This window comes from Aspergillus piperis (genome assembly GCF_003184755.1).
Source record: "Aspergillus piperis CBS 112811 unplaced genomic scaffold BO85scaffold_5, whole genome shotgun sequence".
NCBI lineage: Eukaryota > Fungi > Ascomycota > Eurotiomycetes > Eurotiales > Aspergillaceae > Aspergillus > Aspergillus piperis.
In genome coordinates this window covers 343,743-362,916 of record NW_020291595.1, presented here as the reverse complement: position 1 = coordinate 362,916, position 19,174 = coordinate 343,743, and the positions used below count along the sequence as shown (strand labels likewise).

The window sequence follows — 19,174 nt, the reverse complement described above, 5'->3', positions numbered from 1 at the left end:
CTTAGTATAGTCACCCCCCGCCTTCAGGTGCAGGAATGCGGCACGCCGGCTCCAGCTTTGCAATCCACTGCAACCAACCCATTGTTTGAGCCAGTCCGTGGCAGCAAGTGGTCGCAGACACACTGTTGAGTTGTCGGTTCTCGCCAAAAAGTGGTGGTTTGATCTTTTTCAGTTGGACTTACCTCGTCAACAGACCCACTGTCATCCATTGGCCGGCCCCCTTTAACCTGCTTCCCCAAGTCATGTCGCCCGATATCAACTCTCTGTCCCCGACTTGGTCCACTACTTCTTCCCCGCGTCAACGTCGGATGCCCCCGACTTTATCCGATCCCTTATCGTCACAGCATACTCAGCCAGACTTTCCTTCTGCAGCCCTGCCCAATATGAATAACGGTTCAGCAAATAACCATAGCAACATCATTGCCACTGATCTGCCTCACCGGCCCTCTCATAGTCACCGCTCCAGCATGTCAGGATCGGAACGCCGCCGGTCCCGTACCGGTTCCAGTTCAATCCTGAACAATGGCCATAACAGCGCTAATGATTCGGCCCCCGGGGAACCGTCCGTAACCCCCCACGACCACCACCGGTCTTCCTTCGGCCACAATGGGCTTCGCACCTCCAGTCCGCTCAGTAATGTCGGGGGGAACCCGACCGTTGCCACCGGGGACCCGCATCATCAACGTGCGCCGTCCCTGGGGGAGCTCCATCAGGAACTAGAACAAGAACAAGAAGCACAAGTGGTATGATCAAACTATTGCTGTGTCACTGCTCGGCGCATTCTTCTTTGCTATCGCACTACTATGGGTAAGAGATAGCCACTAACAACGCTCCTTGAAAATGGCTAGAACCGTCTTTTACACATGATCCGAAGCCAGCAAGCTCAGCTGCAGCACCTTCAACAGCAACAACAACACTCGCAGGCCGTCGTGGATGACGCTGGTCCTGCGGAACGGCTGACCCCATTCCCCCCAATTCCCCCGCTCCCCACAGCCAGCAGTCGAGCGTCAACCCAATTGCCTTCCTCCTTGTCCAGCCGGCGACCCTCCCGCCCGTCTAGTCAAGCCGCTTCACCCAATCTCCGACCGCTGGCCGAGCCGTCGTGCGGGTCAGAGGGACTGGATTGGAGTGCAGGCCCCGGTGAGAGCCCAGCCCGGCGGGGAAGTAGGGATGAAAGCGCATTTTACCAGGCGGAGGCAGCGATGCTGACGCGCGAAAACCAAATGCTCCGACAGCGAATCCGCGATTTAGGTGCGCGATTTCCTATCCTCCCTTTTTTGCTTTACTATCCTTCGTATCCTTTCATCCACTACTCCTGAGGCGCACAGAGCCTCGAAAAAAAGCCTTTAAGTACTTAGAGTTTCGTGCTGACGGCGTATAGAACGCCAAGTTAGTGAGCTGACCTCTGGTGCCCGATCGAGCGAGATCCCTGCGGCACCTACCGCACAAGGAACCGAGGCCGTAGATCACCCAGCGTCCGCCGGAGTGGGATCGGCGAACGAGTCGTCAGACAAGACCTGATTGACCAGGAGCCACATGGGAGGCCTTTATTCTTGCCCTCTTACACTTTTTCTTTTTTACAGTGTATTTTGCGGGATTACGGAGTGTAGCACTCCCTACAGATCAGCAGTGATCAGCATGTTCTTGTGATAGGGGAAAAAGCCACGTCGGTATCTGAGCGGGCGTTCATGCGCAGCAAATAAAATATCCCTCTACGATGCTTGTCTGCGCATGATCCTAACATCTGTCCATACTATATTATAGTAGTGGCTGTGCGGCGGGCATATGAAAGCTCCTCAACGCACCAACACCCGTAGTTAACCGCGTGTACTCCGTACTCAGGCCCCCAATGTGTGGGGTACATACGTACAGTGCAGGGAAAATGAGAAAAGAAAAGAATGCGTGACCATAATGACCCCCGACTTCACACCCAATGAAGAAGACATTACATACGTTAGTGCATACGTTGGAAGCAACTTAGTCTAGATACTCCAGGCTGTCTGTTTGTTTCTCCACAGGCCCGCCACGCGGCAATTCCCCCCCCTCCCTCCCTTGCTCGAAAGTCAAATGTCATATATTAAGTTACTTAGTGTAGTCAGTTATCAACATGTTGTTGACACACTGCGGGTTTTATTTAGAGTTTACCCCTAGTTGTTACTAAGCTAAAAGCTTACTTGTCATGGTTTTTACTTACCGGTTACTTAACGAGGAAGTTCTACGAGGGGTCGGTGGGCTGTAAGTGTGGGTATTATCATTATTATGAAAAGATACTATAGTTAACATTGACACTGAGAGCATTATAAGTATGTGTTCGATGGGGAGTATATTTTGTGGAATGGCAGGTTTAAGGTGTTGGGGTACATGATACTACGTACTTAGGACTATAGAGATATATATGTTAGGGTCGTAGATAGTTACTATGGTATAGTAATTGATGATATCTTCTGGACTGAACAATCGTTAAGTAGTGATTGAGTAATACCCAACCAGACATCTGGGTCCCTCCTTGAGGTCCTCTCAGAATAACTAATTTCCCACAAATGGATCACTTGGAGCCTCCCCTTCATTCTAAGCGCCGGTTTCATGGTCTCCTAGATCTCAGAGTTGATTCTTGTTTGTGTGTGCTTGAAAGACACGGGAATTACTCGAGATGCGGTGCAGGTTCTCTTCCTCGACATGATTCCTCTACCCAACGGCCAATCAGGCAATCAAATGAGCTTGGTGTACTATAAAAGCTCCTTTTCCGACTGTTCATGTAATTTTATCGTTCATTAAAGAGCCCCAAATGAGACGTCGATGCAGCTTAACATCCCTTAGTGGGATTGTCCTTCGAAGTATTACTTTTTCTTGGTGAGACTTCATGAATCATGTCTCGAAGCACCAAGCACACAGTATCCAATTTCAATGAAATCTATGCTTCGTGGACTAGCAAATTGGAGTTTTAGCAATCCATTGTTGATGGGTATTGGGTCTGGTGCACTGACAAATTCCGCAGTTGGATCAGAGTCTTCGACGGAGCCGAGCTTCATCTTCTGCTCGGTTTCATTCATTATACTCTCAGAACTATGTGGTGTGCTCTTTCTCGGTACAACACAACCACACATTTTTGATGAACAGCATAGAATCTATCGGCTAATGAGGATGATCATGATCGTTGTTCATACACTGGGAGCGTGACAGCAAGATGGTTAGTCAGTAGCATCATGTTGTGGTTCTGGGTCTTCCACATGCAACCACCCAAGCAGTCGAGAGGAACCGCAAAACCAATGTATTTGTTCCTTCTCATTTGGGAGAAGCTCACTCCTATCCAGGTGCATAGGTGGGGAAGTAGTAGATCGTCGGTTGAAACCTTATCACTCGTCGTTGTTCTTCACACAGTTGATGGTAGTGTACCTCTTTTCCCTTGATGTGTTGCTAATGTTAGGATTAGCAATGATAGATCTCAGACCAGCAGTAGTTGCTGTATTCGCTTGAGTATTCCGAGATGAAAGGTCGACATGCTCGGCTGCGGAGTCATGTGTATAAAAGCTAGGAAGAACCACAACTCCAAAGGTGTTGCAGTGGTGGACTAAGTAAGACAGACGTAGCTGGTTATCCTAGTCGTGGAACGAAAGGCCTGTTGCCGTATGTTCAAAGACAAGTTGTGCACATGCTATCAGCGGGACACAAGGAGACAAGGAGAGGCAATGTTTGCCATCTTCGTCTGATTGAGCGAGGAATGTATATCCCAGCTATGCAAAGTGGATATATCGTGTGTCTGATATGAGACTGATGTTCACGAGTAGTAAGATGCTCAACTGAAGTCGGGTGTCGTGAGCTCTCAAAAGATTAGGAAAAATATTGCGCTGCGTCATTTCTCTTGAGGCCGCTCGTCTCTTCCATCGTATGTTATCATCCTCGGAATCATATGGTTAAGGCAGAGACCAAGTAAACCGAAGTCAGTTGAGCGACGAATGGATTCTACATCGCCGTTGGTGATCTTCTAGCTTATCTCAGGGCTATGGGCAGAACGTATATTTCCAGAAGCGGTAGTCTTCACTTTTTCCTGGTCTAAATTGATCCGCATCCAACCCAAACACATCCAGCCAGTCAGGATTAGATATCGTGGGTCTGAGACGACGCCAGGGCCAGCACTCGCTTGAGGTCTACGCCATCGCTACCGGCAAGTGGGTCAGCCCCGGGACCATCCATGTCTTCCACTGCTGCTCATGTCTGGTGCTGATGCGAGCCTCTAGGCTTTTTGCTTGCTAGACGACCAGGTAATGGGACCGCCGGCGTAGAATATGACGTATCCCTCTGTAGATTTGCCATCTTCGTGATCATTAGTTTCTGTCTCTGCTCATTTGAAACCAACGCCTGTAGAACAGGCCATCAGCATTGTTTGTGTTGACATCAACAATGGTCTGCAGGCATCTCGCAGAATGATCCTCAAAATTCCAGTCGATGGTGTCAGGATAATGATCACTGTACTTCGTGTCGCCAGCCTGTTTTGCGGCCTCCAATTTATTGGTGATTGTAAGAAACGATTCTCCGCGCTTCAGAGTTCCAGCCTGTTGCCGGGGCAGAATGGCGGCCTTGTAATAGGTCAGGAAATGGGGCTGGAATAAGTTCGTCTGGAGCCACAACCTCACCTCGTCAACAGTGTTGGCTGTCCCAATTGCTTCATGTGCAGCATCCATGTAGACCTCGATCCCTTTGGTATGATCAGGTACCCGCGTGATCCCGTAGGTAGGCCATTCTTTGTGATGTGACTGACTTTCTGCAGAGAATAAAGCAGATTTTTTTGAAGAAAGGATCAACTACCACAAAGACTAAGTCAGTCCATGTTTGGCGGGAGGAAAGAATTGAAAGTCCATAAGGTATGGTTCCGATTGGTAAAGAGGTTTGTACTTGACTGTACCCACCTGCTGTAGAAGAGGTTACTGGCAAGAGTATCCATTGTAGACACCATCAGTGCTGCACCTTCAGCACGTTTATCATCATTCATACAGTCGGAAACGGCTCTCTAGGTAGGAGGTACGTGAGGTAAAATCCCCGGTGCCATAGGTCACCTTTTCATCGAGCGTGAGTACTCTGGCCGTCCGATCGGCATTGATGCTGATCTTTCCTAGTGATGGCATTCAGCTTCCGATAGTCCATGCTAAACTGTACGCCACCGGCAGGCTTCATCATCAAGTCTTGGTAAGGCTAATGGTTCCTCGTCAGGAAGGATTCACATCTCATGGATGTTTTCAATGATGATCGAACTCCTCAAGTGTCATAATATGTGGGGACGTTTGAACGAAACTTGCCGTACTTGCCAGGCTTGGACCACTGATAGTATATAAAGTAAACAGGAACTTGGAAGGTGCGACATCAAAGCCCATCCTGATTTGTCGCAAGCGTCGTTACTATGAATGGTGAGTAGAATCCAGAGATGAATGTTTCCCAGATTTGCTGAGGGTGTCGACTAGAACGCGGCATTGTTTCATGCCAGAGGGAAATAGTATTTGCTAGCTGCAAGTTCAGGGTCCCACGAACAGCTGAAAACCAGGACCACTAAGCGATTGGATATCCCGAAAGTTCCCTTATTATATATGGTGGCGTAGTATCCATCAACCACCGCTGGAGAGCTCCGTCTAACCTAACCTTAGGTGATGCTACCCGCACCGGCCAGGTGTTCAATATCATCTCCAACTCTTGCCATCTCAATTGTGTCGAGAATTCCTTCAACCTCGGCATTGTTTCTGGATCCCCGGTCTATGCCAGAGTTGAATGCAGCCTATCACCGGATATTCTTTGTCTTCATCGGCAAAGAAGAAAAGCGAAGCATTATCCGTGGTGAACGACGAAACAATCTTGTCCAGGAGATCGAGATTGCCTGCATTGGCTAGCTCGAGCCCTTTGAGCTTCTCTCCAACCTTCAAGTTGTTCCTTAATATATATAGTTGGTATGGATTCAGCCTACCACCGGATTTCCTTCTTCTTTATCGGCATAAGAAGAACAAGGAAGCAATATCCGTGGTGAACGACGTATCATCTCTGGGGCCTTCCCTGAGACCTTAGTGATTAGTTGATTAACGACAGAGGACACCATTCGTGTCGCCATAGCCAAAGTTGCGTTCGAAATTATCAAGGGTGTCTCAGACGCGGACACTGAACATGTGTACGTCTTCGAGCAATTTAGTCCGTCTTGGTTCTGTGAAGAGGAGCAAATGAGATCTCGCAGACGATCGGCTTAAGGCATAACATTCTTCTCTTCGTGCACGGATATGGTTTAACTGTATCATCCAATCCATTATTAAACGTCTTCCTCATCATCTTCTACCGCCCTTTTGTTATCCGGGGTCTTCTGGCCATATGTATTCACCGTCTGCTCCAGCTTCTGCTGATTTACGTTTGCGTGTATCGCGCGTTGCTCCTCCTCCGCCTGGTCATTGGTAAAGAAATAGCAATACACCTCCGGGGCTTTCTGGCCAGTACGACAGATACGGCCCCAGACCTATGTATGTCTGGCGCTGATCCAATCAACCTCCAGCAGAACAATATGCTTAGCGCGGTGCAGGGTGAGACCTTGGGCACTGGTTCGGCTTGTTACAACAATAATGCCTGGGGCACACTAGTCCTGACCCTTGTACTGAATCAGGGCTCCCGTCGGCTGGTCCTGGAATTGCTGTACCCAAAATGTGCGGTCTGCGGCGTCGTCCCCAGACAGGATCAGGGGGGGATGATACTCAGGGAAGTATATAAGGATTCCCTGGTGGTGTTAGCTATACTCATCTAGTGGACAGAACAAGCATAGAAGAAGACATACCAGATAGATAATCACAGCCGAAGCGGGAAACTGGGAGAGATGACCAGCTTCTGCAGTGCCTTGGTACCTTCCTCAGTCCCGAGTCCCCTAATAAGCTTTACAAGATATTGAGATGACAGCACGAATGCGTTGCAATAAGTACACTTCCTCTAGAAGGTCAGATAACCAGACTTGCCCACCGGATTTTTTGAGGTATTCAAGACAGCCCCGAAGACGAGGTTGGGTGCTGGCTGGAAGCAAGAATATGGTTGGCTTCCAGTGGCTCCCCGGCCTCATTACTGCAGAAGAATATATATTAATAGTATAGACTGTTTTCAGGAGGTTTTCAGTGCATGTATAAAACACCCATATCCGATTCCTTTCTTCCAAGCAAGAGAAAAAACAGCCTTGATGTTGACTGCTATTCTTGCCTGTCCCATCAGCCTCAGTCTCAGTGATCATATCCAAAGCCCTTTGAGCCTGGAAATCTCTAGATGTTATAGCAACCGATAACGTTTGATATTCCTTTTCCGATTGCACTGTGAAGACTTTGAGCGATGAAGGATGAAGAGATTCAAGTCGAGGCACGGCAAGACAACTGATTGTTCTCACATGTCGAGATGTCGAGATGTTGAGTGGTTGCTGCGTTATATATATAGTGGTATATGCAAGGAGGCACCTTTATTCCAGCTAGGATACAAGTATCTCGCAACAGACTCTGATCTTTAATGTACTTGTTGATCAGAGAGCCTAGTACACTTGTTCAGAGTCACATATTCGCGGTTTAGTTGCCCGCATCTTTTGATTGCCGCCAATTGCTATGAAGACTGACCATTGACATTTGTTACAGTCATAGTTTCGCATCGGAAGGTGTATACTATAATAAATGCATGAGAGGAACTAGAAGACTGCCCTTTCAGGCTTGTTCCTCTATCGTTGTGTTCCTGATCCAGCCACAAAAGTCTGAGTGAGTAGGGGGTTATTTATACTTCCCTGAGATCACAAGCCCCATTAGTACTTGACCGAGATATTCCAATACTCAACGGAGTTTCCCTCACCAGCCATAGGAAGTATCCCCAAATCGTGATCTTGACACAAGGTAATCTCCGCCACTGCCTCCTTGACCGGAAGAGACCGAAAAAAAAATGGATTTTTTCGACAAAAGTGGCTAAATAAACAGTTACCACATGAACCCCACGTCGGACGCCACTTTCTAACAGTGAAAGATCCCACTACCCCAGCAACATATACCAATGAATATAGCCTCCATTAAATACAATATTATTACATTTTTACTTTAACCAAGCCCTTAAGATGAATCGAACATCTCAGACCGGATCCACCCATGTAACCCAGTGAATCCAACCCTCAGTCACGTCTATATATACACCCTCATCATCCCCAGCTCTTGATACAACCCCACACTTGAACCCCTCGCTATCATATCTATATACAGAAACCCATTCCCACACACACATGTGCCTAATCCGAATCACCATCACCCGAAAAATCACACGTCATCCTTCAACCGACACCGACATGTCCACCACCACCGACCACACGATCCCGAATCTATTCCACATGTGCAAGCTAGCATTCCACAAATGCCTCACCTTCCCTGCCCTCTACAAAGACCAATGGGCCCAGAATTGCCTGGTCGAGTTCAATCACTGGGTGCATCTGATTGGACCTGCATTGATCTCGTCACAGATCTCCGACTCACAGGGGGCTATAGACCAACTCGATAAGGCGAAAGACGCTTTGTTGTCGCTGCATCAGTCTCTGATGGACTGTGTTCAATGCGCTGAAGATGGTGGCTCCTGTGTGGAGGCTATGATGGATGTTGAGTCGGCGCTGGAGAGTCTGGATGTGGTGAAGAAGGAGGTTGGGTTAAGAGAGATTCGGGTGGGTGATGTTGAGGGTGGGTATGAGTATATTGAGCCGGGGAATGAGTATACTCTTGAGGCTGGCGGGGATGAGTATATGGCGTATAGTGAGTAGACTCGTTCCTACTAGGTCTAATAGGCTGTGGGTTGGATGAAGGATACTGCTATATACTATTACTCTAGGGAGTTCATACCCGTCATGTTGTGTGAGGTGTCCATGTTAGGCTTAACAGATACGATTGCCATGTTTATTATCTAATTTTCTTACGGAAATATAGAATGAACTAATATTGGGGTCGATTCACTTTCATGTGTAGCAGTAATGTAGTGAAAATTATGAGTAGTATCAATAGTAGTAGTAAGAGATGATAGTGGCAGATGTTTGTTCGTTATTAGTATGCGAAGTTACTTTTCAGCGAGAGCAAGCCGATCCACCTATTCACCCATATTAACAACCATGACAACAAGAAGTGGCTTTTGGGTGTGTACGCTCCCATCAGTTTTTCCCACTCTTTGGCAACACCTTCTCCTCCTCCAACTCACTCAAGCATCCATCCAACGCATCCCAAGTATCCTCCCAATCGCGGAATCCCAGCTTCCACGCCTTATTCATACTAATTATCAGATCATAATTCCTCCCCAGCACAAAGTTCAAGAAGAACCACGTCGCCTTCTCGAACGCATCCTTCTCCAACCCCTCCCTCTTCGCCAACCTCTCCCACGCAGCCTTCACATCGTCTCTCCCCGCCCACTTGGTCAGATCAATGCGCATCCGTACCTCGCCCTTCTCAATCTTACCCTTAAGTCCATTTGTCTGCACGTAATCATTCAACGGAGGGTTATCAATCAGCGGAACAACCTTCTCATCTTCTGCCTCGAACTGATCCACTGGAACAGTGAGCCCGAACCGCTTCGCTAGTCGAGGCCACATGGTCTGCCAGGACTGCGCATCGCCGTTCACCACATTGAAATTCTGGTTCGAGCAGCGAGGCTCGGAGATTGCCCATGCGCAGAAGCGTGCATGGAAGCGCGAGTACGTGAAGCAGTCGGTCATGGTGTAGAAAGTGCGCGACCCGGGGAAGATGAATGGGGCGTTGAGTTCCTTGGTAATGGCCGCGTAGAGTCCGACTGCTGTTACGAGGTTCATGAAGTTTCCTGCAGCATCACTGTCAGCAATGTTTGCTTATGAAACACAGCAAAGAAAAGTTACTCACCCTTAGCGACCCCAATAACATCATTGGGATATGTAACCACCCAATCCCATCCCTTCCCCTTACTCATTTCCTTCAGTATCCTCTGCTGTCTGTAATAGAAATTCGGCGGCCTTCCCTCCCCCTCCACCCACGGATCACTCTCTTCCATCGGGGATTTCACCGGCCCCAAATGTACTCCGTAGTGCTTGGCCCCTGTTACAAGCAACACGCGCTTGAGCTTCGTTTCTGCACCGCTAATACTCAGCGCTTTGAGAAAGTTCTCGAGCATGTCGCCGTTAAGTCGTTCGAGGTTCTTTTCGTCGCCTTCTTGAAGGTATGCGGTGAAGAAGAGGTAGTCCGCGGAGACATTTTGAGAGGAAAGTTGATTGGCTAGGTCGTTGGGGGAGGCGAGGAGGTCGATGCTGGCGTGGTGGACTTGTGCTGGGTAGGTATCCTTCTTGCTGCGGGAGAGGGCGTAGATGCTTGTCCAGTCGGGAAGTTTGGAAAGGTGAGTGATTATTTCGCGGCCGAGGATGCCTGAATATCTCGATGGTTAGAATGATATGGTGTATGGGATTATCAAGGTACGTACCGGTTGCGCCGGTGACGATGGCGGTTGGCATTGTGGATGTGGATTATTGTATATATGTGCAACAGTGTCAATTGATATTTGCGTGTGGGATGTCTGGTTCAAAGAGGTAGGGATCGATGGTGAAGGTGTGGTTCATATATAACCTTGTGTATGTTTGGTGATAGATGCACAAATTAGGTTGCATGAACTCAATGTGATGTAATAAGCTCGGTCGTGTCGGGATTGACTGCCCTGTTGGTGGGCAAATTTCTGGTTTTGTTTCACTTGATTGATAATATACTATCTTTACGTATAGATAACATTGCAATGAAGGTGTTGAATAATGCTATTTATATAAATGAATACCGCATTCTGAAATGATGTCAATACTGTAGTTCCGCTTTCTTGTAGTTAGTTACCCATCCGATGGTGGAGCGATTACTAACCATGGAACTAACAACCACATTGATACACGAGATGAAGCTACTAACAGTCTGCTTGTCTGCTAAATGAAGAACATGAAGATGTCCTGTTACACATATTATTTCTCCAATATGGAATCATTGCATCGGAGGTCTGCAATAATGTCAGCAGCTACCAGCGCAGCTCTGAGCCCAGTATTCAATATGACAGACAATATTGGTGACTTGTCCAGGGTATGATGGCAAAGATACAGTACTGCTAATTGAAATTCGTTAGAAGGTGAGGCCAGATAGGCAGTTGTGATGGTATTGAGACGTGGGATTTGTGTCAGGACTCGCTGTTGGATGGGAATGAAATCAAACAGTGAATGATAGGTAGTGGAGATCTATAACAATAGCAGCTTCACCATGTTAACCAGGCTGTTAGCTCCCCGATTGAGAGGACAGAATAGTGCACAATGCCTCTTGACACAATTAATGAAATTGTGTGTACAATAACTTCGGCTGGGTAAACACAGCTGCTTCTCTTGAATAGTCAATGCATTACCATTGATGCCTATTGAGAGCCTCCCAAAGACCATTAAAGTTATGGGCATTTCCTACTCGACTGGGATGTTCCGGGCACTGGGGGGATTTCCACTGATTCAATGCCAATGTGTGGTGAGACTCAATAACCCTCCCGTCATATATATAGTAGTCAGACAGCCTCAAAATCTAAACTGTGATTTCATTATTGGCTTATATGACAATCCTAGGTATCTTGTGGACGATAGAGACATGGAATACTCAGTGAATCGTTGGCTCTAAATACTCTGTTCATGTATATGTACTAGGCTCTTCAATTTAAAAAGAGCTTAGTTCAGTTACATAGTATAAGTGAGCATTATGAAATGAAGCTAGTTCCTTATTCTATCTACGATGGTAGCTCTTCTCAAATATGTGAGTGACGAATCATAGGCAGTAGTGACAGCAAAATGTCAGCCTGTGCCTGAATACGAGGCTGCTTCAACTGCTGATCACAGGGATAGAGGGTGTTGGGAAAAGGGTGAGCTCACCGTGCAGGAGCTGGTGTTACCCCGGATCCTGCCAGATGCTTCCGAGGCAATGAATCTGATTTAGTCTTTGATGTCGATTGATCTTGTGTTACTCGCGGCGAATGTGAGGGTTATTTGTCTTGCAGACCAGGAAGGGATGCCAAGTCGCGATTGGTGGTTGACGGCATTGTCCGACTGGTAACCGGGATATCTTCCCGACGAAATGTCATGCCCTGATTGCATTGTCTCTTGTGGCTGTTCATCAAAGTGAAAGTGAATCATGGCGCCTTTGTTCCCTTTGACAAGAAGTCCATCTCACGTATACTTGATGGAGTTTCCGAAGAAGGAAGACGCTATCGCCCTGCCATATGCGCCAGATGCTGCAGACATTCACTTATAGTTTGAACGGGTCAGTATATCAATAAAACGACACCGCTGCGTCATTACAGGGAATTGTTAATTTGAATTGATCAATGAAAGCGTGCTGACCGCTTAGTCCTGCATTGAATCCTGAATATGGGGAATGTGTTATCGAAGTGGATCGCACCCCAGCCAGCAGGGGAGGCAAGTGAGAAGAAGAAAAAGGCAGGGTTGGGGCCAGGTTCCTGGCCACCAGAAACAGCCACGCCGCCCAGCCCAGAGCAGATGCCGATCCGCATCGATTCTCCCCAAATGTTGTTAGCATCAACCACAGAAAAAAGTAAGTTGTCTTGCTTCGCGTTTAGTTGCTTGTCTGTCAAAGTTTGAGTTCCTTTTTTTATTTTCATGGTTGCTCCATTCTCTCTCTATTCTCCATCCATCCTTAAGTTTCTTTTTTTTCCCAAACCCACTTCTCAACCCCACCAATCCCGAAACCTGACCAACCTGTCAACGCGCGCCCGGGTAAAATCCCTGGTTGAAAAAAATTATCGCGAACAGACAGGATAGTTCAGTCCAGTCGGACAAGAGGGAGAAGGAGAAAGAGAGAATTGAACACTTGCTTTCCCGCCGGCAAAGAATCTGGAATCTGGCCAAAGCGGAAGTTCTTTTCCAACCCAATCCCAATTCAATCTAATCCAATCCGAAACCTCCCCTCCTTGCACTAAAATTTTTACTACCACTTCTTCGTCCAGTTACTCTACTGTACTGAACGGACTGACTAAACGTTTTCGTTCCTTTTGCATCGCTGCTTTTCTAGGTTCTTCCCTCCACATCCACCCATCCTCTTCCTCCACTCACCAGCACCAACACCACCACCACCACCACCCCGGTCTGACCAACACCAATCCAGTGTCGAGCTCAGTTTCCAACCCATCCACCGTGCTACCTCGAGCTGCCACGAAACGTGCGCAGCTCACCGTCACGACGTCTTCCACAAAGCGCCGTAAAGTAGCAGAGCCTCGCAGACCAGGATCGCTTCCGGGTTTGTCGTTCGCCTCGCAGGCCGGAAGACGTCACGGTCATTCCTCCTCCGACAAGGCCTCGCCCTCTTCGCGCTCCTCCCGTCACCCTTCCTCTCCTTCCCGATCGCATCGCAGCACTCAGAGCTCCTCGGCCTCACCGCCTCCCCGCTACATTCCCGCTCACCTGCAGGACGAAGTCCTCGCCTCTAAATCCCACTCCACCGCTCGTTCCCCTACCCCGGACTCCGCTGGAAGTGTCCTCGACTATCCCGCAGCCGCCTGCGCTGGCCTGACCCTCCACAGTGACCCTGCGACCGATATGTCCGGCTCTGACGACAAGGGAGACTCCACCCTCCCGCTTGCCGGGGCCGATGCTCGCGAAACCTCCGCTTCGGAGAATGAAGTGGTGAACGATGTGGAGATGGACTTGGTTCCGACAGAAAAGGACGACAGCCAGACCCGTTCCGACCACCCGGATTCGATGGAAACCACCACCACCACCTCGGGCGACGACAACGTAACCAACTCGGCGTCGGACAGTGTGTATCCCACTCCTTCCAGCATGTCCACCTATACCGCCCCCACAGAGACCCGGGCCCATTCTAAAGCAGAGGCCGGCGTTGCGTCAGCTGATCGACCCTCTTACGATGACCAGGTCGCACAGGTGACCCAGTTTATGATGCAGCCCATGAAGGAAAAACAAAAGGGATATGTGGTGTCAAATTCGTGGCTGAAGCGAGTGTACTCGCGGAGTGCTACGCATGCCGACAAGGCCGACAAGACGGCGATGGAGGGAGACATCGGTCCCGTCGATAACTCGGATATTGTCCTGGTCACTGACCCGGCCAACACGGGCTTCAAGGACGAGGAGGGCGAACCCTTTGTTCCTTTGAGGCCTGGCTTGGAGCTCGGCGAAGATTTTGAGATCATCCCTCAGGGAGGCTGGGACCTGATCATGCAGTGGTATGGTTTGGCAGAACAGTCCCCGGCCATCGTCCGTTACGTTCACAACACCGCCGCCGTAGGCGACCAGGAGAACCTGCAATACGAAATCAACCCTCCGATCTTCACAATCTTGAAGCTCACGAACCCGTCTGCCGGCACTTCCATCAAGACAATGAAGGAGAAGACGATGGCTCCAGTGAGAACCCTGGCCAGTCGGCATACCAACTTCCAGAAGTGGCTGAAGAACGCCAAAGAACTTGCTCACATCGACATGTCGACCAAGGTTCGCGTTTGGAGGATTCTGGGTGGTCTCGGTAGTGCCACGGCATCCGCAGCAGCCACCCCAGCCGCATCCCGCAGTGCTTCTCCAGCCCCGTCCGCCTCCCTCATCGCCAACGCTGGAAGCAACCTCGTTCTCGACCTGAACACCTTCCTTTCCCTGTCTGAGGGGTCGCAGCGTGAGGTACTCGATGAGCCGAAGGACCAGACGAACAATCCCAACTACAATGGTAAAATGACTCTGGGCGTTGCGGGTCTCAACAGCAGCGAAATCATCGTATTGGAGGAGAAGCTCCCTGGAACCAGCGGAGACTGGGTGTCGGAAGCCTCCAAGCAGACACTCAACCGTCTGGGGGTGCCATCCGGTAACCTGAAGAACGGAGCTCCGGCAAAGGTGAAGACCAAGAGTCCTGCTACCAGCGGGCGATCATCCCCGGTTTCAGAGCCCATCAGGGGACGACGCAAGGACGGGAAACCCCGCGGCTGCACTGGTCTGAGCAACCTTGGGAACACCTGTTACATGAACTCGGCCCTGCAGTGCGTTCGCAGCGTGGAGGAATTGACCTACTATTTCTTGAGTGCGTAGACTCCCGAATTTTGAAAAGTTTACCCTGCTAACTATCTATCTAGATGACGTTTACAAGAAGGATCTCAACCCCAGCAATCCTTTGGCTCACAACGGTGATGTGGCTAAAGCATATGCCAACATGTTGCGTCAGATGTACGATGAGGCAGGTCAATCTTCGTTTGCGCCTCGTCAATTGAAGCACACCATCGGCCGTTATGGGCCGGCCTTCTCCGGTTACGGACAGCAGGACTCCCAGGAATTCCTTCTGTTTCTTCTGGACGGTCTCCAGGAGGATCTCAACCGTATCATGAAGAAGCCCTACATTGAAAAGCCGGACTCGACGGACGAAATGGTGCATAACAAGGAGGCTCTCGCGGAGTTTGCGGACAAGTGCTGGGACATCTACAAAGCCCGCAACGATTCCGTCATTACCGACCTCTTTGCTGGTATGTACAAGTCGACGCTGGTCTGCCCTGCTTGCGACAAGGTCAGCATCATTTTCGACCCTTTCAACAACCTGACCCTTCAGCTTCCAATCGAGAACCTCTGGGGCAAGGAGATTTTCTACTTCCCCTTGAACAAGAAGCCGGTCCTTGTCGATGTCGAAATCGACAAGAACGCCAGTGTCAAGGCGCTGAAGGAGCAGGTCGCAAAGAAAATGGGAACCGACCCTGAGCGCCTCGTGATGGCCGAGATCTACAAGAACAAGTTCTACAAGATGTTCGACAACACGAGCTCGATTGCTGAGTGCCAGATCAGCGGCAACGACGACATTGGTATCTACGAGGTCGAGTCGGTACCTACCAACTACAACCCCGACAAGCCCCAGAAGAGCTACTTCTCCTTCAGCCGCTCGGATCATGAGGAGATCCCCAGTCTGGACTCGCCTCGCTCCGACCGCTTGCTCGTCCCCATCTTCAATCGAGTCGAGAAGAAACGGGGAAACAACCCTAAGAATGCGCAGCGGTCGCTCTTCGGAGTTCCGTCGTATGTGGTCATCAACCGGGAGGAGTTTGGGGACTATGATACGATCTTCCGCAAAGTCCTGTCGCAGGTCGCTTCGATGACCACCCGTGACTTCCTGAATGAGGAGAACACGACAGAGGTCAGCCATGAAGACTCAGATACCGTTATAATGAACGAGGATGATGCGGAGTCGGCTGACTCGAAGATCAAGACCGCGTCCGTGGACGGCGAGGACGGCATGGTCGATGTCTCGATGCGTGACGCAGATGACAGTTCAAGCGATGCTCCAGCCCGCTCCGAAAACGCTATTCCCCCGAATGTGCGCGGTCTTTTTGAGATGAAGATCATCAAGTCGAGCAGCGAGGTTGTTCCCACTGGATGGTCCACCGTGGATGACCACAAGGAGTACCCCAAGATGTCGTTCAGAATCAAGACACCGGTGAAGAAGCAGAAACAGGTGAGCAGTCCTCTCTCTTTTCAAACCGAATCACTACTAAGCGATGGACAGTCTGTGGACAGCACAAATGGCACGGAGCAGAAGGATGACGAGTCCGGAGATAAGAGCTCTGACAGTGCCAGCGGTGAATCGGCTCCTAAGCCCAAGGCTCAGGACCGGCCGATGATCCGCCCCGGTGAGGGTATTGTAGTGGATTGGACTGAGCAAGCTCACGACGCTCTTTTCGCCGGAAGCAGTCGAGACAAGAACTCCCTTCGTGGTGCGCCCACATGGACGGACGTCGAACGTGTGCCTGACCCGGAGCTGAGCAAGCGCCGTACTCTGCGCCAGAACCGGAAGAAGCGGGGCGTGACGCTCTACGAGTGTCTGGATGAGTTCAACAAGGAGGAGGTCCTTTCCGAGAACGATGCTTGGTACTGCCCCCGCTGCAAGGAGCACCGTCGGGCCAGCAAGAAGTTCGAATTGTGGAAGACCCCGGACATTCTGGTCATGCACCTCAAGAGGTTCAGCGCCAGCCGCGGATTCCGCGACAAGCTGGATGTCCTGGTCGACTTCCCTGTGGAAGGACTCGATATGACCGGCAGAGTTGAGTCGCCTGAAGAGGGCAAGAGTCAGATCTACGACCTCTTCGCTGTCGACAATCACTATGGAGGCCTTGGTGGCGGACACTACACAGCGTACGCCAAGAACTTCTTTACCGGGCAGTGGAACGAGTACAACGGTAAGATAGCCTGAACGCAGAATATCGGACAATTACTGACTGGACTAGATTCTTCCGTCTCGCGACCAATTGATCCGCAGAGTGTGGTCACCTCATCGGCGTATCTGCTGTTCTACCGGCGCCGATCCGACCGGCCACTGGGCGGCAAGGTGCTGGAGGAGATCACGGAAGCGTCGACACGGCCGAACAGCGACGTGGACTCGCAGTCCGAGTCTCGCGGACAGTCGCCGTCGGGGGAAGGCCGGCGTCTCGGCGGCTCCTCCCGCAATGGGTCGTCGAGCGCCTTAACCGGAGTCGGAGCAGCTCACCAATCGGGAGATGGTGGTTTGCCAACTGGAACCCAAACGAAGAGCGGGGATGATGACTGGCCGCCGGGCTACACCAACGTCCCGTCATTTGGCGAGCAGAGCCTAGATCGCGCGACGCAATCGGAAGGTATGAATTTCGAAGATGAGGAGATTGGCGGGGGCACGCAGCCCAGCCCGTTCCACCCTCAGGACGACACACCCTCGTGGTCGTTCAGTCGCGCCACAGATGCTCACGGCCCTTCACAGATGACCACAGTTTCAACTGACGACGAGGATCTACTCGACGATGACGCGAGCAACCGGGCGGTAGACGACGGCGACGTCAGCGACCCGGACCTTCGGATGGCCTCTTTGATGGACAGTCCACGCGGGGCCGCCTATCCAGGTACCCCGATGGAGGAGACGTCATTCCCGGACATTTCGGCATTCGCAGCGGACGGCGAAGATGATGAGGAGGATGAGTTGCCGGTGGTAGAACTCCAAGTGCATGATGAGGACCAGACACTGCCGTAGACAAGGGGGATGATTCTCCCAATCTCTCTTACTGTCTTTTGGAAATGTGCAACGAATGATTACAGGTGTTTAGATCGCCTCACAGGGGATGGCGATAATGATCTTTCGCAGAGTGGATGATGATTTCGAGGAATGAAGTCGACGACTCCCTTATAATAGCCATGGTGTTTTGTTTTCTACGCAGCCCGGGAATAGAGAGGGCCGTGGATGGTTGCATGCATTTTTACGGGATCGGATGGCGGGTGCCGTCCTGCATTACATGTATTTTCGGAGCAGCTGGAGATGTTTTCAAGCAAAAAAAGGGGTGTTGAGTGAGGTGATGTTTTGCAGAGGGATGATATGGGGATGATGAGTGTGTATGGATGAACCACGTGGGAGGTCATGGCGAGTCACACGCATGTGGCCGCTGTCATGCGATGCTGCAATGCGAGGCTACTGCTAAATATATACTACTACTTTCATACCAGCCAGGCCATAGAATTCAAGTTATGTGGTCTTTTATGTTGCTCCTATTTGGCCTTTAATATATTGATTGCCGTCGGTATGCAATCCTGACAAACCACTGAACACAGAGTAGAGTTACTCCTGACAGCCTCGCCTGCCTAATCCGTTCTCTCCTCATCTCATCTCCATCTGTCAATCTATCTGCTCTACTTAGACTTTGTTCCTGCTTACCTTTCTACTGTTCTGTCAACTCAATCCTCCAGCACAGACACAGAGTCATCAATCAGACTAGCTTCTTCAACACCCATCATCTCTTCCACATCCAACCCCAACCTCAACCAAATCATACAAAACTAAACCCAACCCAACCCACCACAATCTCAAAACCAACCCAGAATGCGTCCACCGATGGCTTCACCCCGAGAAGCACAGAAAACCAAAAATACCCCCAACGGATCCGCATCAACCCACACCACGAACGCGAGAAGAAAACCCCTGATGGATTTCTCGTCTCTGCATCCGTGCTCTGTTTCGATGGATGATGATGATGAGGACGATGAAGATAGTATGCGATCATCGCACGTAGAGGTGGGATCGTTCTCGGGGGTGCATTCGATTGAGCATTCACATTCACATTCACATTCGCATCCATCGTCATCCTCGTCGTCGTCGGCTTCGACTCCTACTCGGACGCAGAGGTATACTCCGTATCA

The 19,174-nt window shown here is 50.1% G+C and overlaps 6 protein-coding genes across 6 annotated transcripts; 4 read left to right on the top strand and 2 right to left on the bottom strand.

The window, feature by feature from the left end:
* On the top strand, window positions 1-1,909 carry BO85DRAFT_447437 (uncharacterized protein). Its single transcript, XM_025659722.1, has 3 exons — window positions 1-743; window positions 849-1,251; window positions 1,382-1,909. The coding sequence occupies exons 1-3, from the start codon at window positions 243-245 to the stop codon at window positions 1,519-1,521; spliced, it is 1,044 nt and encodes a 347-aa protein (XP_025517474.1). The 5' UTR covers window positions 1-242; the 3' UTR covers window positions 1,522-1,909.
* Window positions 1,910-4,231: 2,322 nt separating this feature from the next.
* On the bottom strand, window positions 4,232-4,679 carry BO85DRAFT_486024 (uncharacterized protein; the record flags this gene model as incomplete). Its single annotated transcript, XM_025663364.1, has 2 exons — window positions 4,232-4,311; window positions 4,355-4,679. 2 exons carry the CDS (start codon window positions 4,677-4,679, stop codon window positions 4,232-4,234), a joined length of 405 nt encoding a protein of 134 aa, XP_025517473.1.
* Window positions 4,680-5,519: 840 nt separating this feature from the next.
* On the top strand, window positions 5,520-5,968 carry BO85DRAFT_244897 (uncharacterized protein). The gene is made up of 2 exons (XM_025654872.1): window positions 5,520-5,579; window positions 5,634-5,968. The coding sequence occupies exons 1-2, from the start codon at window positions 5,577-5,579 to the stop codon at window positions 5,871-5,873; spliced, it is 243 nt and encodes an 80-aa protein (XP_025517472.1). The 5' UTR covers window positions 5,520-5,576; the 3' UTR covers window positions 5,874-5,968.
* A 2,343-nt stretch (window positions 5,969-8,311) lies between these two features.
* BO85DRAFT_486023 (uncharacterized protein) lies at window positions 8,312-8,773 on the top strand (the record flags this gene model as incomplete). Its single annotated transcript, XM_025663363.1, has 1 exon — window positions 8,312-8,773. The coding sequence occupies one exon, from the start codon at window positions 8,312-8,314 to the stop codon at window positions 8,771-8,773; it is 462 nt and encodes a 153-aa protein (XP_025517471.1).
* Window positions 8,774-9,033: 260 nt separating this feature from the next.
* BO85DRAFT_510359 (SDR family oxidoreductase) lies at window positions 9,034-10,474 on the bottom strand (the record flags this gene model as incomplete). Its single annotated transcript, XM_025664548.1, has 3 exons — window positions 9,034-9,813; window positions 9,873-10,388; window positions 10,444-10,474. 3 exons carry the CDS (start codon window positions 10,472-10,474, stop codon window positions 9,155-9,157), a joined length of 1,206 nt encoding a protein of 401 aa, XP_025517470.1. The 3' UTR covers window positions 9,034-9,154.
* Window positions 10,475-12,394: 1,920 nt separating this feature from the next.
* Window positions 12,395-18,517, top strand: BO85DRAFT_393125 (putative ubiquitin-specific protease UBP12; the record flags this gene model as incomplete). The annotated part of the gene is made up of 5 exons (XM_025656871.1): window positions 12,395-12,578; window positions 13,056-15,062; window positions 15,115-16,475; window positions 16,527-17,196; window positions 17,245-18,517. 5 exons carry the CDS (start codon window positions 12,395-12,397, stop codon window positions 18,015-18,017), a joined length of 4,995 nt encoding a protein of 1,664 aa, XP_025517469.1. The 3' UTR covers window positions 18,018-18,517.
* Between the last annotated feature and the right edge of the window lie 657 nt (window positions 18,518-19,174).